Here is a 15,936-nt window from a genome sequence, read left to right as displayed (position 1 = left end):
GTTAAGAAGGTGAATATGGTTGGTGTACTCTCTATACAAGAATGAATATAGAAATTTTAAATATGTTGAATCCACCATAAAAAGGGGACTAAAATAGAAAGAAGAAAAATAGAGGAGATGAATCAGTTGGGGTTGTAATACATATATACATGGAAATGTCACAATGAAACTCCCTGTGTAGCTATCTTAAACAAACAAAAATGTCATTTTTTTTTTCATTTACAAAATTGAGAACAGGAGGGCAGAACAGGTTCTGCCTGGGGAGGTTGGTACCAGTGGAAGGGGGAAGGATGTGGGGAAAGGGCATGGGAGGGTGAATATAGTGCAAATACTGTGTACACAAGGATGTAAATGGAAAAATGATACCTATTGAAACTACTCCAGGAATGGGGGAGGGGGAATAAAAGAGAATAATGAAGGGAGTGAATTCAAGTATATTTGATGTATTATAAGAACATTTATAAATGCCACAATGTACCTACACCCAGTACGACAATAAAAAACTTGATCACTTTCTAATTGTTTCACCATGTTTCCACTTATCCGTGCTCCTGAGATTATTGAAATGCCCTGGTATTACTGTAATATTCCCTATCTCTTCTCGACTCCACACATAGTGACCTCATGTTGATAGCATAAAATTGGCTGTGGTGGAAGTTATCAATAAATGCTACAAATCAGGGCTCGTTATATTGTAAGTCATCACATCATTGACAGTAAGTGACATTTTGATGTATATTTTCATTGTTACATTTTCATCTTAATCTCATTAACATAAATAAAAATATCAACCAACATTTATGATGACCTGTACATCAGTGATGTGAGGATGTGAGTGACTGCTGAATCAGGTAATAGCAGCATTTACATTTAGTCTGATTTTTGTCAAATTTTGGTTGAACTATAATCATTTTTAATTATGATCACAGGAGCTTGGATTGGGGAATGAAGATAGAGGGTTACAGTTGGGGGTATGGCATGTGCTTGTCACTTTGCATTTGTTCATAATGTTTTAATTTTACCATGTGCATATTTACTCTTACCATTATTTCTTTTAAAAATGGGCACTGAAGACCTGTTCATACTATTAATTATTTAACATTCTAGAAAGATCATAACTGCAGAATTCAGAGTTTAGAGTACCTTCTAGCTTAAATATCAATGAGAGATGCTGGTGTCTGTAGCAAGTCATAAAAAGTTGTACTTGTAATTTATCTCTACTCAAGTAAACTATGCTAGTTTTAGTAAATGTATTTAGTCATGTGAGGTGGTTCTTATGAGGACATGTATGCTGGACATGAATGGAGGAGAGAAGTTTTGCTGTCTTTATGAAGAAATCTTTCCCCTTTGTGTAGGCAAATGGCAGGAATGGAGGCAGAATTTCCTTACAAACCTCTTAATTTCAGTTATACTCAACTACTTGTAGTTCCAAGAACATGTCGTCATTTCTTATACCTTTGAATTAACTATGATTTCTTCAAAGATTTTAAACTCCTCTAGTCCCTTCTTCATTCCCTTTCCCCTTCTCTGGACTCCCTTGCTCACCCTTCTCATATGACACTCCCTCATGCTTTTATACAATTGGGATTATTAACTTTTCTTTCTCCCTTTAACTATGAAAACTTGTTGAGGTATAGTTCGTGGAATTTTTTTGTTCTGTCCCTACTATCCATTCAAGTGTCTAAAATACTAAAAGCATTCCATAAGTTCTGAACAAGTGAATAAAGGAAGAGGCACTAGCTGACATGATAGGGAGTGTTCATTTCATCATAAATCTCTCCTAAAGTCTTCACAAAGTGAGTGATGTGTTTCTTACTAAATTATCTAGTATGAAGGTAAAATAGAATCCTTGTAAGCACTTTCAGGTAATCTGACATTGCAAATCATTTTAAGTGCTATTTGCACACAGAGAGATGACTGAACTGACATTGTATTAAAACATTTTATATTAGGATTTGATCATTCTCTCCAAATGCTGCATGCTTTTTCTCCCTTTTATGTTCAGTTAATTGGGGAATATTAGTTATTCTATTCTTTTAATGTATGTATAAAAGTCTTTCTTTGCCCCTTATTTTATGATATTATTTTAATTTTTTAAATGAAAAGTTAATTTTATCCCTAGGACTACACAGAGGAAGATTATATAGTAGTCTCTTTCACATGTACAATAGTGGAAAATATTTTCTATATTTGGAAACCAACTAGTCTTGTTTGACTTCTCCATTCAAGGCATGCTGCTTGCTGGGTTTCTAATCAGAAACATCCCAGTCATCAGTGATAATGTACAGATCAAGCACAAGTGGTCTTCCTCTTTAAGAAGCATAGCCCTTTCTGTCATACTGGTTCGTGCTGGCCTTGGTCTGGATTCAAAGGTATAAAGTATAAATTTTTAATTATTGGATGAGAATTTTGTCTCTCCAATATTCCAAGCATTTAGAATCATTGAACTTCAGGAAATGGGCGTGGATACTTTGTATGACATTCTCAAGAAGAGAATAGAATCTATGTCATGCAGGGCTGTCTTGCAGGTAGGGTACAGATAGGTTCTTGAGCTTCACAGAAGCCCAGATATTCCCATACTAACTTGTCTGTGGAAGAAACACAAAAATAAAGCCCCCCTTTCTCTGACTCTGATCTGTTCCATAGTTATAAATGATGTTTGTGGGTGAAAAACTATTTTTAGTATGCAAATCCTTGTACAAGTGCATAGGGCTAACTATACTGGCTCTGGAAATTGCCTAGCATATGGAATGAGTCTCAAGTATGTTTTAAAAATGCTTTTTATCATGTTTATATTTGAATGCAGGAATGAATGCTCTTCAGTGTGAGACTCTTAGCCCGGGCCTCATTCTGTGGCCACAGACTATAAGTAAAACTGATACTGAGAGGGTTAAGGTCAGCTGATGTGTGAATTATCTCTGGAAGCAGTCTGCCTAGGTGCCAACCTGACCATACTACTCACCCATTTCATGACCAGTTATTTTAACTTGTGCCTTTTTAGATGATGACATCTAAAAAACACAGATAATACTATTAGCTACCTCATAGGGTTACCGTGAGAACTATACAAACTGTCTCTAAAATACTTAAAATGCTGAAGTGTTTGCTATGTAAAACTATTTACCTGAAAAATTTATGATGACTCAGACATGGTCTGGATACTGAAGAGAAAGTGTTTAAGGTTATGTTCTCTGCATGTCTCCAGAGGATTATATTGCTATATCTACTTTTGTATTCCAGGCTCTAAGGAAGTTGAAGGGTGTTTGTGTGCGACTCTCCATGGGCCCCTGTCTTGTGGAGGCATGTGCATCTGCTCTTCTTGCCCACTTCCTAATGGGCTTACCATGGCAGTGGGGATTTATACTGGGGTAATGATTTTTTTGTCATGCAAAACATATGCAGGGACATTTATGACTTTCTGTAATTCCGCCCAAGAGCTGGTATCTTAATGACACCAGAATATGAAACATAGATGTACCAACATCATCTACATATTCTGGTTTTTTTGGGGGGGTGGTACTAGAGTTTGAATTCAGGGCTTCATGCTTGCTGGGCAGGCACTCTACTACCTGAGGCACACCTCCAGCCCAATATATTATATATATATATATAGAGAGAGAGAGAGAGAAAGAGAGAGAGACAAAGAGAGAGAGAGACAGACAGAGAGAGAGAAGCTTCAAAATATATAGTAGCTTCAATATATATATATATAGTAGCTTCAAAATATAGTGTATGTCTCTGTAGGTGCTAACTTTTACAATGATTACAATAATTCAAACTATTGAAGAAGTCATAGTCTTTTGTCTACAACTAATTCCATACTTGCAAGAAGATGCTGATCTCACCCCAGAGCCTACAAAAGGTATAATACACACATACTAGTGACCAATGCCTGCCATTCTTTATTTTCTACTAGGAGACCATTGTGACTCATGGTTCTCCTAGCTCTTCCTTCCATGGTCAGTTAAGAGCCATAAGAAGTAGGGCCAGATGCGGTGGCTCACTCCTGTAATCACAGCTATTCAGAAAGAGGCAGTGGAAAGATCCCTGTCTGAGGCCAGCCCAACCAGAAAGCATAAGACCCTATTTAAAGAACAAACAAAAAGCAAAAGGTCTGAGGGCATGCATGGCTCAAGTGGTAGAGCACTTGCCTAGGAAGTATGAGGTCCTGAGTTCAAACTCCAGTACTGCCAAAAAAAGCAAAAAGAGCCATGAGAAGCAAATAAATAAAAAGGCATATAGTCAGAATTTAGTGCTAATAAGTAGGCAAGAAGTAAGAAATTCTTACTTCTCATGGTTAAAACTCTGGAGCCTATATTCCAACCCCATTGCTATGATTTTTCCAGGACATGTTCTTTGACAAGTTCTTTAGTCTCTGTACCTTGATTTCTTCCTTTGTAAAATGAAGGAAGATTGTATTTATCTCATAGGATTGTTGTAAGGATTAAATTAGTTAATATATAAAGTATTCACAATGGTGTTTGACACATAGAAAGCATATAAAATGCTTTCCAGTATGGCAACAGCTGCTATTATTAGGATCACCACCAGTGTTGTTATGGCCTTCTCCTTTGAAGCTATTGCCTATTTTACAAACCAAAACTTTGAAGGCCAAGGATCACTGGGTTCCAGTTCAGAGGATCCATAACAGTTATGAGTAGGGGGAAAAACAAAGGTTATTATAATTTTTTTTAAATCATAATAATGAATAAGATACTATCACACATGTCTAAAGTGCTGTGTGCTTAGTTTTGTCTTAGGTGCTGTATCCCCAGCTGTCGTGGTACCTTCCATGCTCCTTTTGCAGGGAGGAGGCTATGGTGTTGAAAAGGGTGTCCCCACATTACTCATGGCTGCTGGCAGTTTCGATGACATTCTGGCCATCACTGGTTTCAACACGTGCTTGGGCATGGCCTTTTCCACAGGTAACAAAAGAACAATATAATCTCTTATTCTTTAGAGGCATAGGTTAAAATGTTATAACCATGACATATTTGCTTTAGGCAAATTAAAAATAGGAAAAACAATGGCAGGAGAGTACCTAAGGAGAGACAGAAGCTACTTGTCTTTACTCTCTCCCTCCAGGTAAAAGACTGCTCAGGGAACATGGAACATTTACAGGGATGGGGGATACAAAGGTTTGAAGGAGAACAATTTCTGCTTGGAGGGCTCCAGGAAATTTTCCTCTTTCTGTACTCTTAGGTGCTATGTTGATAATTGTAGATTATGTATTTAGAGTTCTGTCTGAAGTTTTTCTTTTCATGTGTTTTTCAGGCTCCACAGTTTTTAATGTTCTCAGAGGTATTTTGGAGGTGGTAATTGGTGTGGCAACTGGATCTCTTCTTGGATTTTTTATTCAGTACTTTCCAAGCAGTGACCAGGTGAAACAAGTAATTTGGGAAAGTTATGCAGTACAATGTCTTTGGAAAACACTGTAGGACACTTCCCTCAGAGCCAGAGATACAGAACATTGAGAAAATGGTCCCCTGTGAGATTTATGAAGACAGCTAACTATATGAGGCATTAATGCTGCCCTGGAATTTTAAAAATCTAATTCCTATTATGATGTTTCAAATTCCACTGTAAAACAAATAACATCCATTCTAAAATAATAGGATATGCAAGTTTTTTGAAGTTTCATAATGCTCAAGTCAGTCAAGATATTTGACTTTTTTGGCCCCCATTTTTTAGTATCAAAATACTTTAGGTTATAATACTATCAAATAGATAAGACTTTTATACCATCTCATTACAATAGAGTAAAAGATCACATTTCTTCACTGTACAAAATGATCTCTCTCTCTCTCTCTCTCTCTCTCTCTCTCTCTCTCTCTCTCCCTCCCTCCCTCCCTCCCTCTCCAGTCTGGCTATGTAGCCCAAGTTGACCTCAAACCCTCAACCTTCTTACCTTAGCCTCCTGAGTGCTGGGGTTACAGATATGCAACACCAGGTCCAACTCCACAATGATCTCTTAAGGAGAAACAAAGTGTCTTTTTTTCTTTCTTTTTTAAAAATGTCTTTCACCCTCCTAAGTCTCTTAGGTAGATAATTATATGGAAATGTTATCTTTCTCTAAAGTTGGCATTATTTTGAAAGGAATCAGAAGCTTAACTAAAGAAGAACTTTAAGAAAATTAATATTTCTGGTATCAGAAGCACATTTTTATTGTGCTTCAAAAACCTCCAAGTATCTGTGAAAGATTTTATGAATACACAAGAGAAAATTACAGGATTATTCTAATTACATACTGAAAGAAAAGGAAAATGATACTTAGTAAATTAAGTCATCATTGAAGCTTCTCTGCTCAGCATGGCAGCCCCTAGTAGACTGAACCAGATGCAGAGCCCTTCCACAAATAGCAGATATAGAACATTTCCACCATCAGTGAGCATTGTACAGGAAGGCAATGATGTGGTGTGGACCACACAATAATCTGTAAAGAGAGTACTGTCAACCTGACCACTTAACTGACAAGGAAATAGAGGCATCAGCAAATTAAGTGACTCAAATAAGGCCATACTAGAGAGCACTAAAGCCAGGTGAGAACTCAGGTTATCCACCTCTAGAGCTTGCTTGCCTCCAGGCCAATCACTTGGAAGACCTGCTTTTTAAAGTGTTCAAGAAACTTAAAAGGGAAAGGAATAGGAGAAAAGTACATAGTCCTTAGACTTTAAAACAATAACCAACAACTACCCTCAGTCTATCACCTCTTAAGATTTCTTGTCTTCAAGAATTTAGAAAAAAAACCCAAGGGATCATCAAGTTAAAGAGTAAACATAGACTAAAAATTACAGAGATATATCTTTAATCTTCACAAAACCCTATGATGTAAGTGCTTTCAGAGATGAAAACAGAGCTAAAGGGATTACACCCATGACATAAAAAATGTAGACTTTTAGCCCTAGTCTATCTGGCTCTAAAACCCATGTGCTTTTTTCCTACTGCTCCTTTATGTCCTGTGAAATTCTGCATTGATAACTGCAGAGAAAGAGATTTGGTGTTCCTAACAGAGGAACCTACATTTGTGCATGCTTTGTTAAGGAAGAGAAAGTAAATATTGCTGTACACTGAAACACATTTTTATTTTCCTCTAAATCTTGGGTATGGAAAAATCAATCATCCAAAAAATCAGTTATTTGAAATAAATGAACTAATCAACTTTTTTCTCTTCAAGGTGAACCTTGTGTGGAAAAGAACATTCCTTGTTTTGGGGTTCTCTGTGCTAGCTGTGTTCAGCAGTGTGCATTTTGGTTTCCCTGGATCAGGAGGACTGTGCACATTGGTCATGGCTTTCCTTGCAGGCATGAGATGGAGTGACAAAAAGGTGAATTTCATTTTAAGTTCTTCTGCTCAGGACTATTTTGATTAGAATGATCAAAGCAACAAATCAATAAAATTTTAATCCTAAAAGCTATTTCCTATACACATACAAATATACACATTTGGATCCCAGTGTACACATGTGGATCTTTTTTCCTCTTACATCCCAGTCTATGACTTGATGTCTTTACTTAAAACATGCCATGGTCATACCATCATGAGGCCTTCCTTAATTGTTTTAACAGCTGCAGAGTATTGTACTGGATAAGTGTACTATAATTTATTTAGCCAATCTCCTGCAAATATTTAGGTTGTTCTAGTTTTATGCCAAGACAAACAGTGCTTCAATAAAATATTCTGCACACACCATATTTCAGAAACTTTACAACATTGTCAATTCTAATAATTTGTTTCATTTCTTTTCTTTTTCTTTTTTTTTTTTGGCTATACTGGAGGTTGAACTCAGTACACACTTGCTAGGTAGGTGTTCTACCACTTGAGCCATGCCTCCAGCCCAAAACATAATTATTTTATATGCTACCAAGAAAGAAAAAATAGTGCCAAACTATGGCACAACATTCCTAACTTCAGACATGTTAAAATGTAAATAAATTCTTAAAAATCAACAAAATACCATGTATCTTTGGGCTCCTTTGTGGGATAAATTTGTAGAAATAGAATTGCTGGAGGAAAGCATATGCTAAGTTATACTTTTATAGTATCAGTTTGCCCATATAAAAGACTGTGCCAATTTTCCTTCCTAACAATAGTTTGTGAGAGGAACTCTTTTTCTGTTTTATTTAACTTTCTTTAGATATTTTGCCAATCTGTTAGGTGAAAACTATGTCTTGTAACTGATTTAATTTGTATTTTTTATGAGGGAAGCCAATCATCTTTTTATTTATTACTAACCAGTTTGAAAGCCTTTGCCCATTTTTATAAAGTTACTTTTGTTTTTCTTACCAATTTTCATGAATATTAAGAATATCCATTTTTCAATGTACATTATGGAAATTAACTGGTTGATATTTATTCATTTTAATTTTCAAGTGCATTTTTGTAGATTTGAAATTGACAGGATCATATGCTATTTTACTTAATGAAGAGGATAAATATTGATGATCTGAACTAAATGTGGCTAGATCCTTTGGAATAATCTTATAAAACTTGAAGACAAGTGTTCAAAATATTGAAGCTTAGATAATTAAATAAATAATTTAAAAATACAATCTGGAAAATATGTAATGGTTTTAAATCTTGATATTAAATATATAATTATTATCCAATTAGGTAGATCTCTGTGGGAATCTATGAAAAACAGAATTTCATTGTGGGTAACTAGCATTTAAATAGGAGGCTATTAACTTTGTAAGGGTGTGATTATAAAGTTGGGACAACTATAATTATGAATTACCTCTCTTTAGAGGAGGGAGGGATTATAAACTGCCTGGAACTTTGTGTTCACAGGGCACTGAGGCCACAGTGAAATGGATTAAGGCTTGAGGATGGAAGGAGTTCTTTCCAGCCATGTTCTAGGCACTAGAGATGGGCACCTTGGTTGGCTCCCTTGTCAGAAGGCTAGGTTATAAGGCTTATTTTAAGTCTTTTTTCCCCTTTTTAAGAAAACCTTTGTTGTTAAATGCTACTGTTTGATTTCAAATAACTTAATGTCTGACAAGAACAAAGCTAAAAGAGACATTTCGGTACTCTTATCATCCCTTGTTATGGTTTAGTGTCCCTCAGAAGCTCCTGTGTTGAAAGCTTGGTCCCCAGTGCAGCAATCTTCAAAGGTAGGACCTTTGGTAGGTGATTAGATCATGAGAGCTCTGGCCTCATAAGTGGATTAATCCATTTATGGATTCATAACTTAATAGTCTATTTGGAGGTTGTAGAAACTTTAAGAGGTGGGACCTAATTGGAGGAAGTAGTCAACATATCTTTAAGGGTATGATTTGAAAGGTATATCTTGTCCCCAGCCTTTCCTCTCTCTCATTCTCTTTGCTTCCTGGTTGCTATGAGGTGAATAGCTTTGCTCTACTACATGACTTTTTGTTTTGCATGAACCCAAAGAGGTGGGGCCAAGTGATCATGGAAAAAACCTGTAAAGCTATGAGCCAAAATACATCCTTCTTCCTTCTAAGTTGTTTTTCTTAGGTATTTGTCAGTGACAGAAAGCTGACTAACACATCCTTTATCTCTAATAAACATTTGCCCTAATCAAAGCATTTGTTTTCCATTACTTCACTTTCTTGTGGACTGAGGCAAGGTTGTAACACATCACTGGTCAGGCCCCATGACAGAGAGGTGTGCCTCCCTTGCTTCTCTCTGAAAAGTGAATGTTCTCATTTTCACACACACGAAAAACAATTTTTGAAAAGAATACTTTTCCTTTATATAAGATTTAGATATCTCCAAGGAACAGAATTAGGAAGTGGAGCTGAGATGCAAGGTCAGGTTTTTCTGACTTCAAAAGTGACTTGTGCTACCCTGCAAGAAAATGGTAGCATATTATGCAGGACACATTTTCATTTTTGACATCTATTTCAGTGACACATACCAAGTTTTTTAAAAAAAAAAAGTTAAAATAATTTTTAACCTTGAAATTTAAAATTGAGCATCTAAATTTATAAATGATATATAAAAGAACAAACAACAAGAAATCATATCTCTTGAAATATAGCATGATAGAGTAATCTGAGCAACAAGGAAGTCAAGGGGAGGCTGAAGCCTGCAAAGTGGGCATTGAGTAAGGGCATAGAAGGAAAAGGAGGGAGGCGAAGCTCCATCACTTCCAATTACACAATTGTACAGGAAAACTATCATGTGGGTATGTAGAAAAGATTCTTATAAACCAAGTCATCCTTCTCCTTGTCTGGATCTGCTGTGACTTTGCCTGAATTGCCTGCAGCCCAGCTGATGACAAAGGTTATCAATGTTATACCACAACCCAGAATGACAACTATTAACTTTTTTTCCTTTTTGCATTACTGTTAATTGAACCTGGAACCTCATGCATACTAGGCAAGCCCTCTTACCCTTTAAGCCACATGGTTTATTAAACCATTCCTTTATAACTATATGTTTAGATATATTCAGTCTCAGGTATATAAATTGCTAAAATACAATTTCTTTTTCTTTCTTTTTGACAGGAGTAAGATTTGAATCCAGGGCCTCACACATGGTTGGCAAGCAGTCTACCACTGAGCTACAATGCTGTTTCATTTTATTTTGAGACAGAATATTGCTATCATGTCCAGACTAGTCTTGAATTTGCCATCCTCCTGTCTCTGCTATAGCTGCACCCCTGTGCCCAGCTCATATGTACATTTTGAGGGTTTTACACATATTATTAAATTGTTTTCTAGAGTTATATCTATTTACTTTTCTACCAGAGATATATTAGAAACCTATCTCACATCAATTTAGAATAGTGCTCCCCAAACTTTAGAATATCAGAATTACCTGGAAGTCTTGTTAGATTAAATTTGCTGGAACCTACATCCAATTTTCTGATGTAGGTGGACTTTGGTAGGGCTCAAGAGTTTGCACGTCTAACAAACTTCCAAGTGATGCTGCTGCTGATTGGTCTGGGAACCACACACAACTACTGGCTTATAATGTTACTGTTCTTGATCTTTAGCCACACTGATAGGTAAAAAACAGTGTCTTTAAACTGGGTGTGGTAGCTCACATCTATAATCCCAGCTACTCTGGATGCAGACATTGGAAGATTACAGTTTGAGGCCTGCCTGGGCAGTTAGTGTGAGGCGCTATGTAGAAAACAAACTAAAAAACCTAAAGGGGTAGCAACATGGCTCAAACAGTAGAGTGCTTGCCTAGCAAATGCAACACCCTGAAACAAATTCATTTTAGTCTTAAGATTTTGAAAGAACAAGAAGATGTCACTCTTCTTCCATTTTTAAGTTTTACAATATGTACGCTCATGTTCAGTGTTCAACTAAAGTGTCATAGTCAAAAGCCAAATTGTGTTTTTTGTCTACAGTTTAGAAATGAAAATAATTTGATAGGGAATCCTTGGCCCTTTACTTTCATTTTCTAAGTATATGAAATATACTCAGAAAAATGAGGAACTAAGAGACAGGTGGTTTACAGTTAATAAATGGTAGATTTAAGCCCAAATCATTATGTGATTCCTTATTATGTAAAAAATAACTTTTTGCATGCTATAAGAACCATTATATATTAGCCAACCACTAACATGTGTTGTCTTTCAACCTTTGTTAGTATATTAATCAGACTTTTCAACACTATGGCAAAATACATGGATAAACAACTTAAAGGAGGAGTGATTTATTTGGATCACGGTCTCAGAGATTTCGGTCCATGGCTGGCTGGCTTCACTGCTTTGGGCTTGAGGCAAGGTGGGACATGATGGCAGTGGAAACGTGGTGGAGGAGACTGCTTATCTTGTGGTGGTGGCCATGAAATAGAGAATGACAGAAGGGGCCAGGGCCAAGATACACTCTTCAAAGGCACACCCCAGCAGCTCACTTCCTCCAGTGAGGCCTCATCTTCCACAGTTCTGCCACCTCCCAATAGTCTATTCAAGTTTAGAATCCATCAAGGGATCAATCCATTCAGAAGGTCAGAGTGCTCATGATCTAATTGTCTCTGGAAGTATATCATTTAAATTAGGGTTTCTCTCTAATAACTAAGTTTAGCATCCTAAGTTTTTGGCCACTTTCTTCTGTGTTAGAAATGTCTTTATGCAATTGTTTTGCTACTCTAAATAATCTCTTATAGATGTCACAGAACTAAAGCCTATCTCAGATCAAATGACTCAGATCTCAAATTAGTAAAATTCTTGGAATTTGCAACTTCATATAACAAAAATGTCTCTGTGTGTTTTGTTTTTCTTTTAGTCAGAAGTTGAAAAGATAATTGCAGTTGTCTGGGATGTTTTTCAGCCTCTTCTTTTTGGACTAATTGGAGCAGAGGTATCTATTGCCTCTCTCAGACCAGATACTGTTGGTAAGAATTTCAAAATAGTTCTTGTACTAAAATAAAATCCCTTAAAGTCAGTTGAAATATCTTCAGTAGGTATGTGTTCAGTAGTTCCCATTGTCACGATTCTATGAAAAATTAATTGTAACCTAAGTTTTTTAGAGAGGTTGGCTAGCAAATAATGCTTATTAATTGAAAAATCATGAAATACAGGCATTAAATTTTTCCAAGGATAAAATTGTTCATCTAGCCTTGTTCTGATCAAACACCAGAATTTTAAAGATAACTAGTTAGTTTTATAATATGTACCCATAGAATAGAAATGTTCGTTTTGTTTATTCTTTTATTCATGCATACATTCAAAAACCATCACATTAAAACTATCTTGATGCACAATGCTGAACTTTAAAAGATTAATTTGTATATATACACTCATTCTGTCTCCCTTTCCGTGCATCACAATACTCTTCCATCTATACCAGGAATCCCATCCTTTGCTGTCTCTTCTGAATTGCAAATATAGATTCTTCCCTCATTGTCATGCATACTTTAATATCTTTCTTACATTTTTTTTGGTAGTGCTAGGGTTTGAATTCAGGGCTTTGCACTTTCAAGGCAGGTATTACACTGCTTGAGCAACACCTCCAGCACTCTTACTAGTTTTTTCCTCTTAAGAATTTACATAGTTTGTAATCTCTATTACCTTAAAAAGATATCTATCCATTCTGACAAATACTACTACATGGAACAACCTTGAAAATATTATGCTAAGTGAAATAAGCCAGTCAGCATCCAGAGTTGTCAAAGTCATAAAGACAGAAAGTAGAATTGTGGTTGCCAGGGACTGGGAGTAGGGTCAAATAGGTAGTTGTTGCTTAATGAGTATAGCATTTAAGTTTTGCAAGGTGAAAATATTCTAAAGATTTATTATACAACAGTATGAATGTATTGAATACTACCAAACTATATACTTAAATGGTTAAGATGATAAATATTGTGTTATTTTATCACTATTTAGCCTATATTAAAATAAAAACTCATTGAAGATTAAATAGATTGATTAGTGTACTCTCCCTCATTTTGCTTGCCCCACACCAACCTTTTGAACTTTTCAAAAGAGATTAACTGCATTTCCCTTTTCCATTTAAACTTCTATTGTCTTCCTCAATATATTTTCATTCCATCTTCCCTATCATACAACCAACAGTGCTCTCACCAAGATTATATTTCTAAATCCAGTGTTTTACTTGAGTTCTCAGTAGCATTTGGTGCTATTGCTTTTTTTAACCACTCTTACTTTCAATTCTTCTATTTTCCAGAACCTTTTGAATCCTCCTTTACACCAAGTGTAGCTTAAATACTGCTTTCCATCAAACTTTTTCCAAGACTGTTCATGCCTATCACTTTATATCACTTCTCTGACTTTGCCCACACCAGTGACATCAATTATAAAACTCTCATTCCATAATCAACTCAATTATATTTTGTGTTTCAGACAACAGATGCTTTGGACTGTCAATCTGAGAGAGATGTTCTACAAAGAGCCACAAAACTGTTTCATAATGAAACTGTATTACAGATTCACAGCATATCTTCCTACAGTGTCTGCCCTTTGAACTTGAGAAAATTATATATCCTTTCTGAACTTCAGAATGACCTTGCAAGAGAGTCTTTTGTAAATCTGCAATACAGCTTGTTTATGTAAGGATTCTGTGGCTCTTTGTTAAAGACACTAGCTCTGGATGATTGGATCATTCTCTCCATATTGATTAATAAATATTTTGAATACCACTTCTAGTCTAACAATCTGCAAAGAATTCCCAACTGCTTTGGTGAAAATACAGTTTTTCCCTCCTCTTCTATGCCTGTTACTAGTTTGTTTATACTTCACTTGCCACAATAAATATGAATTTGATATTTATGTTTTTGTTTGCTTTAACTTTGAGGCTTATAGAAGCAAAGTCAGAAGATTATACATTTTTGTATACCCCCATGCTGATTTAAAGCTTGGCATGGACAATATCACTTCATTAAATTCTTGTTAGCTGAACACATGGAAGAAAGCATGAATCTTGTTATAAAGAGTATGAGATACAAGATATTGGGTACAAAAAAATGTATAATGTACAGACTTTGCCTCTATGAACCTCAAAGCTACAAGAAGCCAGAAGCATAAACCTCTAATTTGAATTTTCTTTGGAAAATTAAAATATGTATAATTAAATTCTGGTTTTAATCTAGGAGAAACATTTTAAGCAAATGGTCTGGTTGATCCTTAATACTGATTTTTGATAATTTTGTCTGACCATGTTTGTATTTAATTTTTAAAATTTTTACAGATTATTCCTACTTACAGTATTTTTAATCAGTAACTGTATATGAGATGTAATTTCCCCATTTGTATTTAATTATTTCTAAAAACGGAGTATTTCTTACAGGCCTTTGCGTTGCCACCCTGGGCATTGCAGTATTGATACGAATTTTGACTACATTTCTGATGGTGTGTTTTGCTGGATTTAATATAAAGGAAAAGATATTTATTTCTTTTGCATGGCTCCCAAAGGCCACAGTCCAGGTAATGATGAGCATTTAAACTGTTATTTCTGTATGGTAACCTTGAAATATTGAATAAGAAGGCTTATTTAAATTGGGTGAAAATAAATAATTGAAGTTGGATTTTTGAAGAGTTTACACTAATTTACTCTTTAAAAGTTTTATTTCTGTGTATTCTTTAAATTTGATAGCTCATTTAAATTTCTTTAGATCATCAGGACAGGGTACAACTAAAAATTCAGCAAATCCCTACAGTAGTAGAAAACAGTAATGGCAGAAGACAAGGGCTTGGATTTTTATCAGTCAGAGCTCTCTAAGTCACCTGAGTCTTTAACTCTTTATTTCAAGACCTTCCAGGAGAGTACAATAGAAAGATCATGACTCATCTTAATGTTTGCAATTAGTTCAATGTCAATATGATGATAATCAATCACACTTGTCCAGAGTCCCTCTTTATATGTAATGAAGAAAAGATGTATTGAAAAAGAATTCAGAAAATGCTTTACAGTGGTCCCCTTTTATCCATGGTTTCCCTTTCTATGGTTTTTTTGTTATCAGCACTAACCACAGTCCAAAAATATTATGGGGAAAATTCCAGAAATAAACAATTTGTAAGTTTTAAATTATAAGCTGTTTTGAGAAGTATGATGAAAGGTCACATTGCCTCACTCTGTCCTGCTTTGTCCTGCCTGGGGATATAAGTCATCCCTTCATCCAGAGTACATGTGCTGCATACACTGTTAATCATTTAGTAACTGTGCTTATGTTCAAGTGATCCTTGCTTTCTCAGTAATGGCCCCAAAGCATAAGAGAAGTGATGTTCATGATTTGGATATGCCAAAGAGAAGCCACTAAGTGCCTCCTTTAGATTAAATGTGAAAGTTCTTGACAATAAGGAAAAAACACAGTATATAGAAAGCTTGGTTCTATCTGCGATTTCATAGATCCCCTGAGGATCTTGGAATATATCCCCAAAGGATAAAAGGAAGCTCTCCTCAATTATTCATTAATATTAATTATTCTCAGCTAGCTAAATCTCCTGACAAATGTTTCAATCACTTGACCCAAAATTTGTGCAGTTTAGTGAATAAGTGATAC

At 35.6% G+C, this 15,936-nt stretch overlaps 1 protein-coding gene across 2 annotated transcripts in view; it reads left to right on the top strand.

Annotated features, from left to right (window-relative positions):
• The window catches only part of LOC109697671 (sodium/hydrogen exchanger 9B2), a 47,189-nt gene that overhangs the window by 22,297 nt on the left and 8,956 nt on the right, over positions 1-15,936 (top strand). For both annotated transcript variants that reach the window (XM_074041463.1, XM_074041464.1), the window contains exons 5-11: positions 2,230-2,372; positions 3,241-3,368; positions 4,750-4,925; positions 5,275-5,381; positions 7,175-7,324; positions 12,204-12,312; positions 14,724-14,860. In XM_074041463.1, coding sequence (XP_073897564.1) covers positions 2,230-2,372; positions 3,241-3,368; positions 4,750-4,925; positions 5,275-5,381; positions 7,175-7,324; positions 12,204-12,312; positions 14,724-14,860 — 950 coding nt within the window. The remainder of the gene's footprint in view (positions 1-2,229; positions 2,373-3,240; positions 3,369-4,749; positions 4,926-5,274; positions 5,382-7,174; positions 7,325-12,203; positions 12,313-14,723; positions 14,861-15,936) is intronic.

Source organism: Castor canadensis, chromosome 9 (assembly GCF_047511655.1).
Source record: "Castor canadensis chromosome 9, mCasCan1.hap1v2, whole genome shotgun sequence".
Classification (NCBI taxonomy): domain Eukaryota; kingdom Metazoa; phylum Chordata; class Mammalia; order Rodentia; family Castoridae; genus Castor; species Castor canadensis.
Note: the sequence above shows the minus strand (reverse complement) of the source record. Positions and strands in the feature narration are given on the sequence as shown.